The sequence below is a fragment of the Sphaerodactylus townsendi genome, linkage group LG01, assembly GCF_021028975.2.
Source record: "Sphaerodactylus townsendi isolate TG3544 linkage group LG01, MPM_Stown_v2.3, whole genome shotgun sequence".
NCBI classification, from domain to species: Eukaryota; Metazoa; Chordata; class Lepidosauria; order Squamata; family Sphaerodactylidae; genus Sphaerodactylus; species Sphaerodactylus townsendi.
In genome coordinates this window covers 9,279,789-9,303,355 of record NC_059425.1, presented here as the reverse complement: position 1 = coordinate 9,303,355, position 23,567 = coordinate 9,279,789, and the positions used below count along the sequence as shown (strand labels likewise).

The window sequence follows — 23,567 nt, the reverse complement described above, 5'->3', positions numbered from 1 at the left end:
GTGGCCTTTGGGGGCCTCTTCCAACTCTATGATCTGATGATTCTATCCCATTTTACAAAGAGGCTCGGCTGGGAGGCACATAAGCGGGGGCCTTTTCAGTAGCAGCCTCCCCAGGGAAGAACTTCTGTCCCCCTCACTCGTGACTTTTAGGAGGCAGCAGACGATTTCTTTTTTAAATTCATGATGACATTTGATTCATGTTACTCTTTCCGCCTGCTGGCAGTTTTGAATTCTTGATTTTCAGTGTGTGGTCTTTGTGTATTACTTTGTTTTAGCACTGTAAGCTATTCGTGTAAGGTAGAAAGGCGGCTAATGAATCATAGAATCATAGAGTTGGAAAAGACCCCCAAGAGCCATCAAGTCCAACCCCCTGCCATGCAGGAACACACAATCAAGAAGAAGAAGAAGAAGAAGAAGAAGAAGAAGAAGAAGAAGGAGGAGGAGGAGGAGGAGGAGGAGGAGGAGGAGGAGGAAGAGGAAGAGGAAGAGGAAGAGGAGGAGGAGGAGGAGGAGGAGGAGGAGGAGGAGGAGGAGGAGTTTGCAATTTATATTCCCCCCTTTTCAAGAAGAAGAAGAAGAGTTTGGATTTATCTTTGGCCCCTTCCGAAGATAACTCTTCGGCCCCTTCCGCACATGCAGAATAATGCACTTTCAACCCACTTTTATGATTGTTAGCAAGTGGAATTTGTTATTCCGCACAGCTGCAAAGTGGATTGAAAATGTATTATTCTGCATGTGCGGAAGGGGCCATACTCTGATCCGCAGGGGACTAAGTAACGAGCTAGAAGAGAAGAAGAAGAGTTTGGATTTATGTAGGAGACTCAGAGGGGCTTACAATCTCCTTGCCCTTCCCCCCTCACAACAAACACCCTGTGAGGTAGGTGGGGCTGAGAGAGCTCCGAAGAACTGTGACTAGCCCAAGGTCACCCAGCTGGCGTGTGTGGGAGTATACAGGCTAATCTGAATTCCCCAGATAAGCCTCCACAGCTCAGGCGGCAGAGCGGGGAATCAAACCCGGTTCCTCCAGATTAGAACGCACCTGCTCTTGACCGCTACGCCACTGCTGCTCCTATCAAAGCACTCCTGACCGATGGCCACCCAGCCTCTCTTAAAAAACCTCCAAAGAAGGAGACTCCGCCACTCGACTCCAGAATTATGGTGCCCCGCCTCTGTCCATCTAGGTCTGGCCATGGCGGTCAGTCTCAGAGACGGAGAAACTCACCACCATGTGATTGATGGAGACCCAGCAATCCTCCGGGAAGTCCTGCAGCATCGGCACAAGGAACTGCAAACACCCGTCCCAGTGGCATAACAAGAGCATCATCCCGATGAGGTTGAAGATCCGTACCACGGCACTCGCCAGGTCGTAGGTCATGTGGAAAATCTGGAGAAGATGAAGGAGAAGAAGAGTTTGGATTCATACCCCGCTTTTCTCTCCTGTGAGGAGCCTCCAGGCGGTTTACAAACATCCTTTCCATTCCGCTCCCCGCAACAGACGCCTTGTGAGGCAGGCAGGGGCTGAGAGAGTTCTGAGAGAACTGTGACCAGCCCAAGGCCACCCAGTAGAAATGTCGGAGTGGGGAAACTGGTTTACCGGATAAGAGTCCGCCGCTCGGGTGGAGAAGTGGGGAATCAAACCCAGTTCTCTAGGTTAGAGTCTACCTGTTCTTAACCACTATACCACACCGGGTCTCAGCAGCAGCAGAAGAAGAGTTTGGATTTATATCCCCCCTTTCTCTCCTGCAGGAGACTCAAAGGGGCTGACAATCTCCTTGCTTTTCCCCCCTCACAACAAACACCCTGTGAGGTAGGTGGGGCTGAGAGAGCTCCAAAGAGCTGTGACTAGCCCAAGGTCACCCAACTGGCATGTGTGGGAGTGCACAGGCTAATCTGAGTTCCCCAGATAAGCCTCCACAGCTCAGGCGGCAGAGCTGGGAATCAAACCCGGTTCCTCCAGATTAGATACACGAGCTCTTAACCTCCTACGCCACTGCTGCTCTCTACCAGAATGGGCAGGTAAGTAGGTGTTTGGGATCTGGAAGTGTAACCTCAGCTTGTGGGTTCTGTGGGGCAGAACTTGGAATGAGTTTGCAACAACAATTTTTTAAAAACAAAATGGTTTACTTTCTTAACATATAACATCAAACATCAACATTTAACGTCACACTTCAAGGTCCTGTTCAGGTTGCATTTCAAGTCCTTCTAGTTGCAGTCTACTGATACTGCCAAGTCCAATTCTTCTTTGCAAGTGGGTTGGCTCCTGAAGACTCCAAGGGCTTGGTGAACAGGATTCCACATGATGAATGTTTCCAGGAGAACTCTCACCCATTACAAACACAAAAAGAAACCCTGAAACAATAAACTCCAACATTGACAACATAGCAAAAATAAACAACTACCTTCCCAGTAGTTCCCAACAACATTGCAGTTACCTTAACAAGGTATTAAGGGCTTATACCAATCAAGGTCCGAGTCTGGTAGCCTCCAAACTACATGAGCTCTGCAGCCTCCTGCTGCTTTGAGTCTCCACCCCTTTCTGGGTCAACCCATTCTGAGCATGGGGGTAACAGAAGCACCACCCTTCATACCTTGACATGTTTTAAAACCAGTTTCAAACCTTTTTTATGCTCCTGATCAAATGTGTGGATTCTACTCTCGAGCTGCAAGCTCTTTACCCGCAATTCTTGGCTTTGCAAACAAACCCCATAACCTCCCTCCCTGGCACTGATTCCTGCAAAAAAAAAACCCTCCATAACTGTTTATATGAGTGATATATTTTTAGCGCAGATGGCCTGCCATTGCAAAACACTCACTGAGAATTTCCATGCTCCCTGCATCAGGGGAAATGCCTTTGCACGGGGGAACATTTGCAGCTACGTCGAAAAGGAGAGTCTAGCACAGGCAACGTGATAGCTAAATGAATGCCGGAAACAGAGGCTCGTTCCGCACATGCAGAATAATGCACTTTCAAACTGCTTTCAGTGCTCTTTGAAGCTGTGCAGAATAGCAAAATCCACTTGCAAACAGTTGTGAAAGTGGTTTGAAAACGCATTATTTTGCGTGTGCGGAAGGGGCCAAAGAGAAAGGTCACTGCAGCCAAGCTCCACTTTCCTAAGGCCCTTCCGCACGTGCAGAATAATGCACATTCAATCCACTTTCACCATTGTTTAAAAGTGGATCTTGCTATTCCGCACAGTAAAATCCAGCTTCAAAGTGTATTGAATGTGGATTCAAAGTGCATTATTCTGCGTGCGCGTAAGGATCGTCTGTTGGAAACCAAGTATCAGGTGCCAGAGAGCCACAGATGGGCCCAGGGGTTGCCGAATACTTCAGAGCTAAATGGAACCTCCAGGTTTAGAGGCAGTCTATCTATGAGTATCAAATACTGGGTGGGGACAAACCAGGGGAGGGCCCTCTTGCCTCCATGCTCTGCGTGGGTTGCTCTGAAGTGTCCGGTTGTCCGCTCCTGGGAATGGTCCCAACAGAGATACTCTCTCAAGGATAACCCAAAGACTCACGGTACCAAATAGGCCTAAGCCTCAAAAGGATATAAAGCAAGGTTTGGAGTCCTTTGAGCACAGCCTCTGCTCGTAGGATTTCCCATGTCCCGTGGAACAGTGGCCAAGGTTTCCTGCCCATACATAGCACAACCAGGGCTTCTCCCCAGCTGCTCACAAGCAGAAAGATGCTGAGATCTCTGCCTTCAAGACCTCTGTCCCCTGAAGCCCCTATCCTTGTTAAGGCCGCTCTTACGAGGCCCCAAGGCCAGCCCCCCTTAAGGACACACCAGTGCCCTCTCCCAAGGGAACTGAACTGATAAATAATCAGAGCTTATATTAGAATTCTGTAACTCTTCGGCCCCTTCCGCACATGCAGAATAACGCACTTTCAACCCACTTTTATGATAGTTTGCAAGTGGAATTTGCTATTCCGCACAGCTGCGAAGTGCATTGAAAGTGGATTGAAAATGTATTATTCAGCATGTGCGGAAGGGGCCTTAATCTGATCCATAGGGGACTAAGTGACGAGCTAGAAGAGAAGAAGAAGAGTTTGGATTTATATCCCCCCTTTCTCTCCTTTAGGAGACTCAAAGGGGCTGACAATCTCCTTGCCCTTCCCCCCTCACAACAAACACCCTGTGAGGTGGGTGGGGCTGAGAGAGCTCCGAGAAGCTGTGACTAGCCCAAGGTCACCCAGCTGGCATGTGTGGGAGTGCACAGGCTAACCTGAATTCCCCAGATGAGCCTCCACAGCTCAGGCGGCAGAGCTGGGAATCAAACCTGGTTCCTCCAGATTAGATACACGAGCTCTTAACCTCCTGCGCCACTGCTGCTCCTAAGAGAAACTTAGAGAGCTAAGAGAAACATGAGGAGTGGGATTTTTTCCAAGGAGGCGAGGAAGAGTTAAAAAAAAACTATCACTGTCTCAGCCCTGATTCGTAGCAGACCTAGTCCCCTGTTAGAGCCGCCAGTTCCAGGCTGGGAAACAGCCAGAGATTTTCCCTTCTGTACATGTTAATGTTTAATAAGTGTCACATGTTAAGGGAAAGTAAACCATTTTGTTTTAAAAATTAGTTGTTGCAAATTCCTTCCAAGTTCTGCCCCACAGAACTCACAAGCAGCGGTTACGATAACAGCTTTAGATGGTTTGAAATTCTACCCGTAAGTTTACTTGCTCTGCTGGGCAGAAAGCGTTATAAATAAGCACAAAGACAGTACAGGCCGGACACAGACCCACCTCTTCCCACTGGTGGATGTATCGAATGAGGCGGGAGAGCCGGAGGAGGCGCAGAAGGCTGAGGATCTTGGTGAAGCGGACGATGCGCAGGGCCCGCGCCGTTTTGTAGACGTCGGAATCCACCTGGGTCTCCAGGTCTACGACGAGGAAGATGTAGTCGACGGGGATGGAGGAGACAAAGTCCACCAGAAACCAGCTCTTGAGATACTTCATCTTGATGGTGTGGGGGTCCAGGATGATCTCCGTGTTGTCTTCCACCACGATGCCCGTGCGAAAGTTCAGCACCAGGTCAGCCAGGAAGAAGGTGTCCGAGAGGACGTTGAAGACGATCCAGGGGGGCGTGTTCTCATCTTTGAAGAACGTGATTCCCACCGGCAGGATGATCAAGTTCCCCACCATCAGCAGCAACATGATTAAGTCCCAGTAGAACCTGCCGAGCAGAAGTCACAGAGGGGTCATCTCACTGCGGAAGGAACCACGTCCTAGAGCAGGAGTCTCCAATCCGGTGCCTGTGGTTGCCACAGCACCCAGCAACACCTTTTCTGGCAACTGCGAAGAGTATGGGGGTCAGATAGGGCTTTTTACTCAGGATCAGTTCAGGTCGTGGCTCTCCAGATGTTCATGGACGACAAATCCCATCAAGCTTCCTCGGCCAGCATGGCCAATTGGCCATGCTCGCGGGGGCTGATGGAAATTGTAGTCCATGAACATCTGGAGAGCCGCAGGTTGCAGACCCATGGCGCAGACTACACGTTATGCATCTTGATTGGCTATATAATTCCTTGTTTCCGGCTGAATATACCTACATCCCCTGAAAATAAGACATAGAAGAAGAAGAAGAAGAAGAAGAAGAAGAAGAAGAAGAAGAAGAAAAAGAAGAAGAGGAGTAGAGGAGGAGGGAGGTGAGGAGGAGGAGGAGTTTGAGATTTATATTCCCCTTTCTCTCCTGCAGGAGACTCAAAGGGGCTTACAATCTCCTTGCCCTTCCCCCTTCACAACAAACACCCTGTGAGGTAAGTGGGGCTGAGAGAGCTCCGAGAAGCTGTGACTAGCCCAAGGTCACCCAGCTGGCGTGTGTGGGAGTGTACAGGCTAATCTGAATTCCCCAGATAAGCCTCCACAGCTCAGGCGGCAGAGCGGGGAATCAAATCCGGTTCCTCCAGATTAGATACACGAGCTCTTAACCTCCTGCGCCACTGCTAGTAGAGGTTTTGCTGAAGTGCGAAATATAAGGCATCCCCCGAAAGTAAGGCGTAGCAAAGTTTTTGTTTGGAAGCATGTCCGACGGACAGAACACAGAAAAATAAGACATCCCCAGAAAATAAGACATAGCGCATCTTTGGGAGCAAAATCTATATATATAAAAATCTATCAGTGCGTTTTTCTGCTGACAAGTTGTAAGGAACCTCAAAGGACTCGAAACAAAGCAACTGAGTTCAGTTCATTTATTTCATAAACTTCAATGATCGCAATACACGCAATGCGGATTCTGACCTTCCCAGACTCAGCGTGTCGCTTTTATGGACACGGCGGCCCCCTCCCCGAACTCCCAGGCACAATTCCCACAACAGAGCGAAAACAAGCTTCAAACACACAAGCTGCAATCACACATGATAAGCGTAGCAAGGTTAAAAGGCAGTAACCATCCTGGGCACTCAGCCCAGAGTGTGGAATGTGCCAAGGTCAGGATGGCGGAGTAGAAACAGATATCAGCCACCATCCTTACACAAGTAATCTCCCAAACTACTGGACCGATTGCTTTGAAATTTTCACACAACGTCGCATTCGCGTGCGGCCAGGTTTCCATACTGTTTCCACACCTCCTGTTGTGTACATGTCACAACTGTGCCAGTTATTGTGTACATGCCACACCTGTGACAGTTGGAACCACAGTTCTGTTCTGCAACAGCGCCATCTGCTGGCCATCAAAGCAACACCCTCTGATACAAGGGAAACAGCCATGCCTTCCTTGAAAACCGCTGGACATGGCCCACCTGCCCTAGAGGAGGAAGGGGAAGGTGAGGGAGGGTCTGAGGGTTTGCTGGACCAAACACTCTGAAATTTGAACACAACGTAGCTCATGCCTCTCAGCGTGTTTTATGCTAGGTAGTTCGCCTGCAAGGGAAGGGAGTGAAAGGGACAGGGACAGCCTACCAGAGGAAGGGGAACATTAGGGAGGGGCGGGGCGGGGTGCCATGCAAGGGAACCAGAGAGAAGGAGGGGAGTGAGGGGCCCCTTGCCCCTCCTCTCCCTTGCAAGCATTGTGCAATGACACCTGTTCGAACCGTTCGCTTCCCCTTTTCTTTCTTTTCCACTTCACCAGACTCAGCCACAGCAACGCGTGGCCAGGCCCGCTAGTTTAATATAAGACACTGTCTTATTTTCAGGGAAACACAGTAGATTTATTTGTAAGCCCCTTTGAGTCTCCTGTAGGAGAGAAAGGGGGGGATATAAATCCAACTCTTCTTCTTCTCCTCCTCTTCTATAAACCCCCCACCCTCCAAAATAAACCCCTTTGTCCAGCACCACTGACACCCGGAACCAGACGCTGGCCGTTTGGCTCTGAACCCTGGATCTTCCTCCCGTCATGATCACATTGTATTACCCATATGACCCAATACCCCTTTTCTATTCCAAATCTGTTTCCCTACCTATCTATTCCTTAGGAACTCTGTGTGTGCCTATTTGCTGAACTAAAACAAATGCTTGTGAACCTCTTATCCCTACAATAAAGACTGTCAAATTTGCATTATGTTCCACTCTGTGGATTTTCTACTGAGAGCTGATCTCTGTACACACTGGCATTAAAGATCTCTTACCTAGCCTCTCACAATGTTAATCAGCAGTCTGCTCTAAGCTAATATTCCCCATTATATTGAGAGGCTGTGTCTCCACTTTGGGCAACAATGGCTATGTTTGGGTAAGCGTTGCTAATGCTTTTTAAATAAGAGGAGACTGCCAATCCTAATTAGAATAATAGAATCATAGAGTTGGAAGAAACCACAAGAGCCATCAAGGAACACACAATCGAAGCACTCCTGACAGATGGCCATCCAGCCTCTGTTTCAAAACCTCCCAAGAAGGAGACTTCACAACTCTCCGAGGTAGTGCGTTCCACTGATGAACAGCCCTGATTGTCGGGAGGTTTTTCCTGATGTTTAGGTGGAATCTCTTTTCCCATAGTTTGAACCCATTGCTCTACGCTCTAGTCTCTGGAGCGGCAGAAAACACGCTTGCTCCCTCTTCAATGTGACATTCCTTAAGCATGACTATCATATCACCCCTTAGCCTTCTCTTCTCCAGACTAAGCATACGTAGGTCCCTAAGCCATTCCTCATAAGGCAGTGGTGGCAAACCTATGGCACGGGCGCCACTCAGAGCCCTCTCTGTGGGCACGTGCAAAAAGAGTCCCCCCCCCCACATCTAGGCTGGCCTGGGCCGCTGGGCTCAATTATTAGCATTAAACCTAAGACCTAGTTTTGGGGAAGCAGTGTAAGTAACCCTGTTAAGCGCTGTTAAACCTCTCTGATTTTCACGCAAAGAACGAAAGCGCAATCCTTTACCTGGGAGTAAGCTCAGTTGCTGGCAATGGGGCTTGCTTCTGAGTAAACCCTCCTAGTGTCGTGATTCACCCGCTGGAAGAGATGCACGGTTGCTTCAAAGCCAAGCCACCGACGGCCACCAAGCTTACTCCCGAGTAACGCACGCCTCGGAGCCAACCGTTTTTTCTAAGCTAAAACCTCAGTATTCAGGTTAAATTGCCGTGTTGGCACTTTACAATAAATAACTGGGTTTGGGGTTGCAGTTTGGGCACTCGGTCTCAAAAAGATTCGCCATCACTGTCATAAGGCATGGGTTCCAGATCTTTTACTATTTTGGTTGCCCTCCTCTGGACCCGTTCCAGGTTGTCAATGTCTTCTTGAACTGCGGTGCCCAGAACGGTACACAATATTCCAGGTGAGGTCTGACCAATGCAGAGTAGAGAGGTACAATTACATCCCTCGATCTGGACTCTAGACTCCTATTGATACAGCCCAGAATCGCATTGGCTTTCTTGGCCGCCACGTCACACTGCTGACTCATGTTCAGTTTGTGGTCTACTAGGACTCCCAGATCCCTTTTGCATGTACTGTTGTCACCAATCCTATATATGTGCATTTCATATTTTTTCTCTGCCTAAGCGTAGAATCTTTCATGTTTCTCTGTTGAAATTCATGTTGTTAGTTTTGGCCCAGCTCTCTAATCTGTCCAGATCGTTTTGAATCCCGCCCCTGTCCTCCAGGGTATTAGCTACCCCTCCCAATTTGGGGTCATCTGCAAAGCTGATTAACATGCCCTCTATTCCATCATCCAAGTCATTGATAAAAAATATCGAATTGCACCAGATCGCTCTCAACTTGAATGGGCTCCGTTTGAGAGGAGGAGCCATGCGTGACCAGTATGCTAATCACTTGTAGGGGAGGGGAAGTATGGTAGTTGTTAAATAGGGACATGTCTGGGCTGGACCAGAAACCGAGAGTAGAACGATCTCCTATTAGCTCCCATTGGAAACAATGGGGGAACTTCTTTTGGGAGTCCATAACTTTGGACCTCCTGAACCAAACCTCACCAAACTTGGGTGATATCAGTAGAACGGTCTTCTGAAAACTCCCTAACATTTTGGTGCTGCTAGCCTAAAAACGTCGCCCCCTGCAGGCTGAAAAATTGAAAAAACACTAAAAATACAAAAAAAACCACAAACAAACCTGAAATTTTTGCACCCTCCACTGGGGGCACCCCAGGACATGGGGTACCTCATGTCCCCTAGGCAAATACGCCACTGCCTTTTGGAGCTCACATGCAGAATGTGAAAGCAATGGCCTGCTGCTGCTGCTTCCCCCGAGCACCTGGTCTGCTAAGGCATTTGCAACCTCAGATCAAGGAGGATCAAGATTGGTGGCCATACATCGACTTCTCCTCCACAAATTTGCCCAAGCCCCTTTTAAAGCTATCCAAGTTAGTGGCCATCACCACCTCCTGTGGCAGCATATTCCAAACTCCAATCACACGTTGCGTGAAGAAGTGTTTCCTTTGATTAGTCCTCATTCTTCCCCCCAGCATTTTCAATGGATGCCCCCTGGTTCTAGTATTGTGAGAAAGAGAGAGAAAAATTCTCTCTGTCAACATTTTCTACCCCATGCATAATTTTATAGAGTTCATTATTATTATTTCAGTGTTTACGCCACCCCACTACAAGCTCTGACTGTATACCAAACGTATGTTTTGTTTACATACTTCCAAGTGGAGCGTTTTGGAAGCACGTTGCAGCTTTGCCGCACATACAGCAAAACAGATTTTTTTAAAGTCCTCGAAAGACCTCTTGCTCCTGCGATTTCTAAAGGAGGATCTTCTTTGTGAACCCCCCTCCCCCACTCCGGGTTTGCTTCCTTGCTGCTGTCTCACGGCTCCAGGAATTAATGCTGGGAGAAACCATGTGTTTATTGACTAAAGATCATTAAGCGATAAGCGGGGCTTTAGCCGTGTTTTCGGTTTGATCCCCCAAATAAGGTCAAAAACTGGCGCTCCGTAATGCGCCATCTGCCAGGGATCAATGAGCAAGCCCTGGAGTCAAATACAATGAAAATGCACATCCAGAGACACAGGCAAAGGATTCTGGGAGTCAGGTCAACAGGCAGGGCGCTGTGGCTCAGTGGCAGAGAATCTGCTTAGCATGCAGAACATCCCAGGTTCGATTCCTGCCCTCACCAGTTAAAAAGGACCAGGCAGTTGGGGAGGTAAATTGTAGCATGTTATTGAAAAGAAAGTCGCCATCTACCCTATTATTGTTGTTATGCTGCTAATGATGTTTGTTGTTACTGAGTATTGTTTTATACCAGGGGTCTGCAACAGTGGTGGGATCCAAAAATTTTAGTAACAGGTTCCCATGGTGGGGGGATTCAAACTGTGGCGTAGAACCAATGGGGCTGGGCGGGGCACAACAGGGGCGTGCCCAGGCATTCTTGGGGCAGGGCATTCCTGGGTGGGGCTGGGGCAAAGAAGCAGCTGCTGTGCCAGTCCTTGGGCAGGAAACGAATGCACGCAGGCGCAGGCTGCCATGCACGCCAGTGCACCTCCTGCTAGACTGCTTCAAGTTCTGCGCGCTACTGCTAAGAGGAGGGGCGTAACTAAGGCCAAAATCACGTGGCAAAATCACCAATTAGTAACCCCCTCTCGGCACACACAAATAATGAGTAACCTACTCTCGGGAACCTGTGAGAACCTGCTGGATCCCACCTCTGGTCTGCAACCCATGGCTCTGGAGCCGCATGTGGCCCTTTCGTCCTTGTACTGCGGCTCCGCCTGGCTTGGGTCCTCTCAGCCTCCTTTAGAGAGTCACCCTAAGGGTTAATGGGAAAGAGTCCCCGTTGCTAGAGAGGCACAGCCTGAGACAGCTATCCCAAGCCACTTCCGGCTTCCCTGTCCCAGCTGCCTGGTTGGCTGATGCCGGTGATGACGGCGTGGGGCAGGGGCGGAGCGCTGCTGGCGGATCCTTTTGAACAAGTGAGTTGTGAAGGGTGGGAAACGGGAGGTAGTTGCAGGAGTGCAGATTTTCAGCGCGATCCTAACCTCAATCCTAACCTTGAATGGGGGTTCAGGGGTGAACGCTGCTTTGGGTGGCCCCATTTCCCCCTCCCCCGGGTCCTTCTTGGGGGCGGGACCACATGGGAGACCCCAGCAGCACCACCTTGGGTTGCAGACCCCTCAGCAGCCCCGCTGAGCTCCAGGGGCTTTCCTGGAAGATGGCAGCCTGGCTGAGTCCAGGTGAGAAAGATGAGGTCAGGTTTTAAAGGAGTTATTACCTGCAGCCCTGCAAGGTTGCACTCGTCGGGGCAGTTTGATGGGGAGGCGGGGGTGGATGGGAATTGTTTGCTTCTGCATTGCCAAGGAGGGCAGGAGCGCATGGGGAAAGCTTTGCACGTGGATCTTGGGAGGTTTACTTCAGAGTAAGCCAGTGGAGGGTAAGCTTGTAGATTGTGGAAGGGAGGAAGGAAGGAAGGCCGGGATCATCCTCAGCCATGGTTCTTGCAGGTTGCCAACTCTCGGCAGGCAAATTTCAGGACATTTGGGGGCAGAAGCCGGCGGACTTGACGCGCGTAGGAGGTTAAGAGCTCGTGTATCTAATCTGGAGGAACCGGGTTTGATTCCCAGCTCTGCCGCCTGAGCTGTGGAGGCTTATCTGGGGAATTCAGAGTAGCCTTTGCACTCCCACACATGCCAGCTGGGTGACCTTGGGCTAGTCACAGCTTCTCGGAGATCTCTCAGCCCCACCCACCTCACAGGGTGTTTGTTATGACGGGGGAAGGGCAAGGAGATTGTCAGCCCCTTTGAGTCTCCTGCAGGAGAGAAAGGGGGGATATAAATCCAAACTCTTCTTCTTCTCTTCTATAATTGTTTATACAAAGCGTAAAGGTAAACAAACAATAAATACAGTGTTATCTTCATTTTAAATGTCAAAAAGTATCTGCGGCTCCAAGTGTTTTCTTTTCCATGGAAAACTGGTCCAAATGGCTTTTTGGGTGTTAAAGGTTGCCGGCCCCTGTTCTAAGCGAACCCTTAAAGAGGTTTCTGTATTTGCTCACAAGGAGAACTATTTTTGCAAACGTGAACAACAGGACCAGATGCTTGAAGGACAAGCCACGCGGAGCCGCAGTACAAGGACGAAAGAGCCGCTTGTGGCTCCAGAGCCGCAGGTTGCAGACCTCAGGCTTAGAGCAAGATGGTCAATTTGGAGGAGGAGGAGGAGGAGGAGGAGGAGGAGGAGGAGGAGGAGGAGGAGGAGGAGGAGGAGAAGACGAAGACGAAGACGAAGACGAAGACGAAGACAAAGACGAAGAAGAAGAAATGTTGAATTGATTGGGGTTTTGTGATTTTATGACTCATGGAGCCTGTTATTTATTTATAATGTTATTCTATTTGTGCTCTATTTGTCTGTTTACTTTGTTGCTCACCGCCCAGAGCCCCTTGGGGAAGGGTGGTATATAAATTTAACAATAAAATAAAATAAAGAGTTGGATTTATATCCTCCCCCTTTCTCTCCTGCAAGGGGACTCAAAGGGGCTTACAAACTCCTTTCCCCTCCCCCCCCACAACAAACACCCTGTGAGGGGGGGGGCTGAGAGAGCTCCGAGATAACTGTGTCTGGCCCAAGATCACCCAGCAGACAGCTTGTGTAGGAGCGGGGATTCAAACCTGATTCTCCAGCTTATAGTCCGCTGCTCTTAACGACTACGACCCCCTGCTGGCTCTGAGTGAACAGAGGTGAGGGATGAGAAGAGAAACCGACATCGTGCCACACTTTGTAATTTAGAACTGAAAAGAATACACAACCTGAGCGTGGAGATCAGATTGATGATGCAATCAAAATTTGACTTGTAGAAAGCATATTTTATATGCGGACCGCCAAAGGGGGAGCAACTTTGATCGGTGCGGTAGATGAAGAACCGACTGGGATTTCTCTTTGAAATATAAACTTGTCATCCCCAAAAAGTTCCGAGGGGACTCGAAGGTCACCCACAAGAATCTTTCCGCAACCAAAACGAGGCTCCTGGACCAAAAAGCTGAGGAAATGATTTATTTAGCAACCACAACTCCGAGATCAGTCTTGCCCTGAGTGGAAGGAAGGAATAACTGTGGTCTCTTTTGCATGCATTGTTCATCTTCCTGTCTTCAAAATTTCCCCCCCTTTTTATTTTGATTTTTGTAGCTCTCAGGATCATTTCAAATTAGCACACAGGAAACCTCTCTGAGGCGTTCTAACCGCCGTGCAGCTAAATTCCCAATTCACATTCAGCCATGCCCTTAACCACTACACCACGCTGGCTCTCCTAGGGCAGTGGTGGCAAACCTTTGGCACTCCAGATGTTATGGACTACAATTCCCATCAGCCCCTGCCAGCATGGCCAATTGGCCATGCTGGCAGGGGCTGATGGGAATTGTAGTCCATAACATCTGGAGTGCCAAAGGTTCGCCACCACGGCCCTAGGGAATGGGCAGTACCAGTCTGGAACAGGTTCTCCTTCCTTGATAACTACCCTTTTCTGGAGGGCCAGGGAGATGAAATTACTTTGTCGCTCCAAGGACGGCCCACCCATGCCCCTGGAAAGGGCTATTATCATCCCTGTGTCCAATCCCCTCCCAGGAAAGGGAGTGGGGAGGGGTTAGGAGGTTACATGTTGAGTCGCCATCTGTTACGTTTTAATTATGCTGTGGTTGATTGTTTATGTTTTAATCGTTGTATGTTTATGATGTTTTAATCCCTTTGTGCACCTAAGAACATAAGAACAAGCCAGCTGGATCAGACCAGAGTCCATCTAGTCCAGCTCTCTGCTACTCGCAGTGGCCCACCAGGTGCCTTTGGGAGCTCACGTGCAGGAGGTGAAAGCAATGGCCTGGCGGCTGCTGCTCCTGAGCACCTGGTCTGCTAAGGCATTTGCCATCTCAGATCAAGAAGGATCAAGATTGGTAGCCATAGATCGACTTCTCCTCCATAAATCTGTCCAAGCCCCTTTTAAAGCTATCCAGGTGAGTGGCCATCACCACCGCCTGTGGCAGCATATTCCAAACACCAATCACACGTTGCGTGAAGAAGTGTTTCCATTTATTAGTCTTAATCCTTCCCCCCAGCATTTTCAGTGTATGCCCCCTGGTTCTAGTATTGTGAGAAAGAGAGAAGTTTAGGGGTGGGGGAGGAGTTTAGGGATGGGGGAGGAGAGTGTAATAAATTTTAAAACAAACAAACAAACAACCGAACAAACAAACCTGGCTGGTGGCAGCGCAGGACCAAGAGATGACAAGCAGCCGTCTCCCCTGTGATGCATGAGTGTTTTCTTTGTTGTTCCGACCCAAGCAAATAGCAGGGTGGCTTAATTAGAAAACTGGCCACGGCTGAGAGCATCAAGAGACAAGGAGGAGACGAGGTGAACGCTGGAAATCCCACTGGCAGCGAGAAACAGAAAGACTGCTGGGTAACGCTCGGTCGACGGCGTTTCAGGACCACCTAGTCACAATTCTAACTGTGATTCCTTTCCAAAAATGGAAATATCTTTCTCTTCCTCCTCCTCCTCCTCCTCCAGTGTGGTATAGTGGTTAGCAGTGGTGGACTCTAATGTGGAGTACCAGGTTTGATTCCCCACTCCTCCACATGAGTGACGGACTTTAATCTGGTGACTGGGTTTCTTTCCTCGCTCCTGCACATGAAGCCTGCTGGGGTGGCCTTGGGCCAGTCACAGTTCTTCAGCTCTCTCTCAGTCCCACCCACCTCACAAGGTGTCTGTTGTGGGGAGAGGAAGGGAAAAGGGATGCAGCTGGCCTCCACATGGGCCAGGGCCTTTACGGCTCTAGTCCCGGCCTGGTGGAACGCTCTCCCTCCAGCTGTCCAGGCCCTGCAGGACCTTGGCGAGTTCCGCAGGGCCTGTAAGACGGAGCTGTTCCGCCGGGCCTTTGGAGGAACCAGCCGCTGATGGTGCCCCCCTCCCTTTTTGGCTCCTTACATCTGGGCCGTTTGTCACCTAATGGGACTCGCCGTCCCTCCCTCTTGGGGAGAGGACTTTGAAAATGGATCTGTCGGGCGCCACTTATATTTATACTTGTATTTATTATATTTACTATGCTTAGCTTTTATTGCTTTTATCGCTGCTTTTAAAGGTTTTTAGCTATCCTATGATTGTACTATGATTACATGGTGTGCACCGCCCGGAGCCCCTCGGGGATAGGGCGGTTTAAAAGTCTAAAGAATGAATGAATGAATGAATGAATGAATGAATGAATGAATGAATGAATGAATGAATGAATGAATGAATGAATGAATGAATGGTTGAATAAAAGAGTCTGTAAGCCACTCTGAGACTGTTGAAGGCTTTCACAGCCAGAATCACTGGGGTGTTGTGGGTTTTCGATCGTATGGTTGCAGCCCAGTAGCATTTTCGATGTTGCCAGACGTGGCTGGCATCTTCAGAGGATCTGATGGCAGTAAAACAAGTGGAGTATATATACCTGTGGAATGTCCAGGGTGGGAGAAAGAACCATTTGCATTGGTTAAAAGTGTTAAGGGTGCAATTCGCTAGTGTAATATGCTAAAATGCGTGGATTCCACTCAACACATGCAAATGACACTTGCAAATTGTATTCTCAACACTTTTAACCAATGCAAATGGTTCTTTCTCCCACCCTGGACATTCCACAGGTAAATATACTCCACTTGCTTTACTACCATCAGATCCTCTGATGATGCCAGCCACAGATGCAGGCAAAACGTCAGGAGAAAATGTTACTGGAATACGGCCACACAACCCCAGAAAACCCACAACACTCCACTTTGAGTTTCCTTACAGGAAGAGAAAAGAAGGGTATGAAAGTCAACTCTTCTTCTTCATCTCCTCCCTAAAGCTCTTTGCTCTCAGCGGAGATACTCATTGCATTATCGAAGGGTTTCACGGCCGGAATCACTGGGGTGCTGTGTGGTTTCCAGGCTGTATGGCCATGTTTTAGCAGTGTTCTCTCCTGACGTTTCGCCTGCATCTGTGGCTGGCATCTTCAGAGGATCTGATGGTAGGAATGGAAAGCAAGTGGAGTATATATACTGGGAGGTCAAAAGGTGAGGCCATCTGAATATTCAGATCCATTCACCTATTGACCTTGCTATCTTCATTGTTACTCCCATGCTGCAGACTTCTCTGTGACTCACATGCCAGGCTACTCTATTCAGAGAGCCTCACCTTTTGACCTCACAGGTATATATACTCCACTTGCTTTCCATTCCTACCATCAGATCCTCTGAAGATGCCAGCCACAGATGCAGCCGAAACGTCAGGAGAGAACGCTGCTAGAACACGGCCATACAGCCCAGAAACCACACAGCACCCTGGAGATACTCATGTTTTTAAGGACTGCTCTAGGAAAAGGAACTCTGTGTATGAACACATCTACTCTTCTTTTATAGTGTAGACTTCAGTCTTGGTTCTAAGGTTCAAGTTAAGGTTGACCATTGGGTCCATGGTCTTAATCGTGGGCTAGTTTGATCTCATCAGATTCGAGAGGCAAACCAGGGTCGGCCTGGGTCACTAAGCAGAGGCAGCCAGTGGCAAACCACCTTCATGTCTTGCCTTTTGAACCCTGTGCAGCAGTGGCATAGGAGGTTAAGAGCTCATGTATCTAATCTGGAGGAACCGGGTTTGATTCCCAGCTCTGCCGCCTGAGCTGTGGAGGCTTATCTGGGGAATTCACATTAGCCTGTACACTCCCATACACGCCAGCTGGGTGACCTTGGGCTAGTCACAGCTTCTCGGAGCTCTCTCAGCCCCACCTACCTCACAGGGTGTTTGTTGTGAGGGGGGAAGGGCAAGGAGATTGTCAGCCCCTTTGAGTCTCCTGCAGGAGAGAAAGGGGGGGGATACAAACCCAAAACTCTTCTTCTTCTTCTGTGTGATTGCCATAAGTCTCCCGTGACTGGATGTCACTTTTAACTGCCACACCTGACCTCAGGCTCTCAGGTCTAGCCCACCCTGATGTCAGAAAAGGTATTTGTAAACAGCAGAGTTTTAATATTTTGCTCAGACTGCTGTGGCTTAGTGCTGGAGCTCTTGCATTTGTATGCAGAAGGTCTCAAGTCCAGTCTAGTGTAATATGCTAATTACAGAATCATAGAGTTGGAAGAGACCTCAAAGGGCCATCAAGTCCAACCCCCTACGACGCAGGAGTACACCATCCAATCACTCCTGACAGATGGCCATCCAGCCTCTCTTTAAAAACCTCCAAGGAAGGAGACTCCACCACCCTCCAAGGTTGTGCATTCCACTGTCCAACAGCCCTTACTGTCAGTAAGTTCTTCCTAACGTTTAGGTGGAATCTCTTTTCCTGCACCTTGAACTCATTACTCCTGGTCCTAATTTCTGGAGCAGCAGAAAATAAGTTTGCTCTCTCCCCAACATGACATCCCTTCAAATATCTAAATATGTCACCTCTTAACCTTCTCTTCACCAAGCTGAACATCCCCAGCTCCCCAAGACTCTCCTCGTAGGGCATGGATTCCAGACCTTTGACCATTTTGGTCACCCTCCTCTGGACCCGTTCCAGCTTGTCAATATCCTTCTTGAATTGTGGTGCCCAGAACTGCCCACAATATTCCAGGTGAGGTCTAACCAATGCAGAATAGAGAGGTACATTTACTTCCCTCGATCTATAACATAGGGGTCAAACTCGCGGCCCTCCAGATGTTATGGACTACAATTCCCATCATCCCCTGCCAGCATCATGCTGGCAGGGGATGATGGGAACTGTTGTCCATAACATCTGGAGGGCCGCGAGTTTGACACCTGTGATCTAGATACTATACTCCTATTGATATAGCCCAGAATCGCATTGGCTTTCTTGGCCGCCGCATCACACTACTGACTCAATTTAAGGATCTCAGGTGTCAAGTGTTAGAAAAGATGTTTCTTAGGCTCCAGGGAGTCTCTGCCAGTCAAAGAAGAGAATACTGAGCTCCAAGGGCCAAAGGTCTGACTTGGTGTGAGCACACTGGCACATTTTTTAAACATCGAATTGTGCTAATATACTACTAAGGCTCATCCCAATGTGGCACCAGTGGGTCTAGTGGTTAAAACAGCAGAAGAGTATGAGTAGCAGAAACAGCCAACCCATGAGTGGCAGCCAACATGGTGTGGCTATTACAAGTGGCAGACTCAAATCTGGAGAACAGGGTTTATTTCCCCGCTCCTGCACATGAAGCCTGCTGGGTGACCTTAAGCCAGTCACAATTCTGTCCGAACTCTCTCATCCCTACCTTCCTCTTCCAACTCTATGATTCTATGGCGAGAGGAAGGGAAAGGAGTTTGTGAGCTGCTTTGAGACTCATTACGATTGGGAAAAGCAGAGGATACATCCAAACTCCGCTTAGCTAAAAAGCCCACTGGGACCCGTCAACAATTTCTCGACTACCTCTCAGGGTTAGTGTAAGGCAAGAGGACTAAGCATGTCAGCCTAAGATCTTTGCACAGGGAGAGAGACAGAAATATGGTAGGTGAAAATATGGTAGAATTGAGGAAGGAAGGAAGGAAGGAAGGAAGGAAGGAAGGAAGGAAGGAAGGAAGGAAGGAAGGAAGGAAGGAAGGAAGGAAGGAAGGAAGGAAGGAAGGAAGGAAGGAAGGAAGGAAGGAAGGAAGGAAGGAAGGAAGGAAGGAAGGAAGGAAGGAAGGAAGGAAGGAAGGGACAGAGGAGAAGGAGGAGGAAGAGGAAGAGGAGGAGGACGAGGAGTTTGGATTTATACCCCATCTTTCTCCCCTGTAAGGAGACTCCAGGTGGCTTACAAGCTCCTTTCCCTTCCTCTCCCCACAACAGACACCTTGTGAGGCAGCTGGGGCTGAGAGAGTTCTGAGAGAACTGTGACTAGCCCAAGAGGAGGAGGAGTTTGGATTTATACCCCATCTTTCTCTCCTGTCAGGAGACTCAAGGTGGCTGACAAGCTCCTTTCCCTTCCTCTCCCCACAACAGACACCCTGTGAGGCAGGTGGAGCTGAGAGAGTTCAGAGAGAACTGTGACTAGCCCAAGGTCACCCAGCAGGAATGTAGGAGTGTGTCAACCCATCTTGTTCACCAGGTAAGCCTCTGCCACTCAGGTGGGGGAGTGGGGAATCAAACCCGGTTCTCCACATTAGAATCCATCTGCTCTTAACCGCTACACCATGCTGGCTTTCTCCTTACAGGAAAGAAAGGTGGGAAAGCAGACTCCTGTTGACTTCAGCATGTGAAAAATTGTCTCCCGTAGGTTTCTGACCAAAAGCGCTAAGGAGCGACTGAGGCAGAAATCCTCCACTAAGTGCCCGAGCAGCCACAAGGCTAAGAGGCGTAGGCCCTGTGTAGGCCCACACGTCCACAGATTTGTTATGCAAACACAAGGCGAGCATTCTGGTGTGAAATCCGGCACCCTGACAATTTCAGCTGTTTCTCTTTCTGAAGAGTCCCTCGTGTTCCAGCTGTCGCGCTTCCCGCTTCCGCAGCCAGGCTTCAAAACCCTCTTTCGAAACGCGCCTTGTGGTGTCCCCTCTCGCCCCGGGCCCCCTTCCCTCTGACCCAGAAACTCCAAAACCAGAACCGTCAGAGGAAGTGACCTAATCGCAGCCAGCCCGACGTTTCGCAAGGGGGGGGGAAAAGAGATTCATTTTGCAGGATTTGCTCTGATTAGAGTCTCTGCGCTACGTAGGAGCAGGATTTAGGATTTGGGTCTGTTTGCAGAATGCCTTGATCATGTTACCTCATCAAAGTTGGCAAGGCAGGGGCCGGCACCGAGACAGAGACGACTCTTCCCTGAGACACTGGCTAGCTTTCCTCTTTGGGACCGGCCCCTTTGTGGCACCAATAGCACTCGAAATTACCGTGATGTGTTTTCCAGCTCCAGCTCTCAAACCATATGCCTGCAATGTTTCTTTTCTCCCTTTAGTTCCCATCATCCTCCAGTCCCACCTAGCCAGAACTGAGGAACAGGTAAATAAAACATGGGCACTTCCCCTGTACTTTTAGTTTACAGCTACAATCGATCTGGGATTTGAAATCACTTTAGCAACCAGGCCGGCAATAAAACGATTCCGGATTAACAAACGAGGCCTACAAATATCTGCTTGGACGGAAGCAGCCCACGGGCAGATCCAGAAAGAATTTAAATCCCTTTACTTATTTTTTCTTTTCTTTGGCTACTAACAGGGTGCAAACTGAGCTCTTTGGTCAGAGGTTCCCTGGCTCATATTAAATGTTACAGGCACCCTAACAAGGGTCCAATCTTTTCTCTGTTTTTAGAGGAAGTGCTCCATCTTGTCAGAGCTCAGATGTTAAGCGGGGTCGGCCACAGTTCGTAGCTGGATGGGAAACCACAAGGAAGTTTGGGGTCGCCGTGTAGATCCTCCTTGATCTGAGATTGCAAAGGCCTTAGCAGACCAGGTGCTCGGGAGCAGCAGCAGCAGAAGAAGAAGAAGGCCATTGCTTTCACCTCCTGCATGTGAGCTCCCAAAGGCACCTGGTGGGCCACTGCGAGTAGCAGAGTGCTGGACTAGATGGACTCTGGTCTGATCCAGCAGGCTAGTTCTCATGTTCTTATGCTCCTAAATGCCTTAGCAGACCAGGTGCTCGGGAGCAGCAGCAGCAGCAGCAGAAGGCCATTGCTTTCACATCCTGCATGGGAGCTCCCAAAGGCACCTGGTGGGCCACTACAAGTAGCAGAGTGCTGGACTAGATGGACTCTGGTCTGATCCAGCAAGGCTCTTTCTTACGTAGATGGATACAACACCACACCACCTCTGTTCCTCTCTTGCCTTGAAAACCCCATGATAGGTTCACCATAAGTCAGTTGCAACCTGTGTATCCCCCTTCTCTTGCTGAATCCAGTTTCCACAGGGAAAGGGTATCCTGTGCTTGAAGCACCTTTCCCCTTTTTTGATTGGCAGGTGGCCATTCCAAGCAAACCTGTTCCCATGTGGGAAGGGGAAGAGCAAAGAAGTAGGGGAGACTTCAGAGGCCACCAAGAATCCCCCAGCAGATTGAGAAGGTATTGTCGAAGGCTTTACGGCTGGAATTCATTGGCCATTGTGGGTCTCCTGGATTGTGTGGCCACAGCCTGGTACTTTTTGCTCATGATATTTCGGTGGCATCTATGGCCATCATCTAGCCATAGATGCTGGCCATAGATGCAAGTGAAACGTTGAGAGCAAAACCTACCGGGCCACGGCCACACAGCCCAGGAAACTCCACAACTTGGTTGACAAGGTGTTCAGCACCAAGGACAGTGCCATGGTTTCAAGCACCAAGGACAGCGCTCTTGAGTGGGTAGCGTCTTGGGGGCCTCTGGGGTGAGGGCAAGAGGCCATGGCTCTCTTAGAATAATTGAATTATAGAGTTGGAAGAGACCCCAAGGGCCATCAAGTCCAACCCCCTGCAATGCAGGAACACACAATCAAATCTTGGGTGGTGGGGAGACCAGATCTGTACGGGGCAGTTAGTCCATGGGGGCGGGTTTTGATTTTGGGGATGGTGTTGCTGTCACTGCAGGATGCCTGGTGACAGGTATGGGGTCCCCGCAAGCCACCCAGGAAGCTATCCTTGGTGCTGAATACCCTGGGCAATCCTTGGTGCTGGTGCTGCATACCCTGGCAATATCCTTGGTGCTGAAAACCCTGGGCTATCCCTGGTGCTGGTGCTGAATAACCTGCCATTATTCTTGCTGCTGAATACCCTTGGCTAGCCTTGGTGCTGAATACTCTGATGCTATCCCTGGTGCTGAATACCCTAGTGCTTTCCTTGGTCCTGAATACCCTGGCACTATCTTTGGTGCCCAATACCCTGGGCTAGCCTTGGTGCTGGTGCTGAATACCCTGGCATTATTCTTGGTACTGAGTACCCTGAGCTAGCTTTTGTTCTGAATACCCTTGTGCTGAATACCCTGGAACTTTCCTTGGTCCTGGATACCCCAGGCTATCTTTGGAGCTGAATACCCTGGTGCTATCCCTGGTGCTGAATACCATGGCACTATCCTGGTCCTGAATACCCTGGTGCTCTCCTTGGTCCTGAATACCCTTGGCTATCCTTGCTGCTGGTGCTGAATATCCTGCCATTATCCTTGGTACTGAATACCCTGGGCTAGCTTTTGTTCTGAATACCCTGGTGCCGAATACCCTGGAACTTTCCTTGGTCCTGAATACCCCATGCTGTTACCCTTGGTGCCGAATATCCTGGGTAGCTTTGGTACTGAATACCCTGGTGCCGATTACCCTGGAACTTTCCTTGGTCCTGAATACCCCATGCTGTTACCCTTGGTGCCGAATATCCTGGGTAGCTTTGGTGCTGAATACCCTGGTGCCGAATACCCTGGCACTTTCCTTGGTCCTGAATACCCTGGGCTATCTTTGGTGTTGGTGTTGGATACCCTGCCGTTATCCTTGGTGCTGAATACCCTGGTGCTGAATTCCCTCCCCCGGTGCTTTCCTTGGTCCTAAATACCCTGGGCTGGTGCTGGATACCCTGGCGCTATCCTTGGTGCTGAATCCCCTGGTGCTTTCCTGGATGCTGAACATCCTGCCGCTGCCCGAGGCGCTGAGCCCCTGTCGCTGTCCTTGGTGCTGAAACCCCTTGGTGCTGGACGGGGGTCGTCCTCCCGCTCCTCCCCCCCCCCACTCCCCGCCCCTCCCGGCTACCTGAAGTCGCTGTAGGGGTGGATGATCCAGAAGCCGGCGGACTTGACGCGCTGCTGCTCGATCTGCACGGCCTTGTGGCTGCCAAACATGCGCAGGGAGAACTTGTTGACGGCCGGCTGGAGCAGGGCCCCCAGCTGCCGCCGCACGAAGGTGCCGCCGGGGTCGTCGGGGCCCGCCATGGCCGCCGCCACCGACGCCGCGTCGGCCGCCACGATCTGCTCGGCCACGCTGGCCGGCGCCATCTCCGCTCGGCTGGGGGGCTCGGCGGCGCCGTCGGGGGGCCTGCCGGCGGCCTCGCCGTCCAGCAGCGGCGGAGGGGGCGACTTGGGGGGGTCCCGGGGCGGCCCCTCCTGGGGCTGGGCGTCCATGGCGTTGCGGCTAGGCGGGCGCCTTTCCTTCAAACGCCCTTGCCCGGGCGCCCCCCCTGCCCCCCGGCCGGGGGCTCATCCCTCCGCCGCCCCGCTCGCTTGCGCCACGGGGGGAGGCGCGCAGCCCGGGCAGGCGGGGTGAGGCGCGGATCGGGGCGGAGAGCGGCTCCTCCAGGCCAGGGGCGCGCATCAAGGGCTGGGGCTGGGGCGGCAGGCCGAGGGCCCCTCCCTCATGGCCGGCGCCGCGCCT

At 50.3% G+C, this 23,567-nt stretch overlaps 1 protein-coding gene across 1 annotated transcript in view; it reads right to left on the bottom strand.

Moving 5' to 3' along the window:
* The window catches only part of HCN3 (hyperpolarization activated cyclic nucleotide gated potassium channel 3), a 37,904-nt gene extending 14,593 nt beyond the window's left edge, over positions 1 to 23,311 (bottom strand). Inside the window, exons 1-3 of the mRNA XM_048510497.1 lie at positions 22,950 to 23,311; positions 4,738 to 5,167; positions 1,223 to 1,384 (exon numbers count right to left, since the gene is read on the bottom strand). Coding sequence (XP_048366454.1) covers positions 1,223 to 1,384; positions 4,738 to 5,167; positions 22,950 to 23,191 — 834 coding nt within the window. The 5' untranslated portion in view covers positions 23,192 to 23,311. The remainder of the gene's footprint in view (positions 1 to 1,222; positions 1,385 to 4,737; positions 5,168 to 22,949) is intronic.
* Between the last annotated feature and the right edge of the window lie 256 nt (positions 23,312 to 23,567).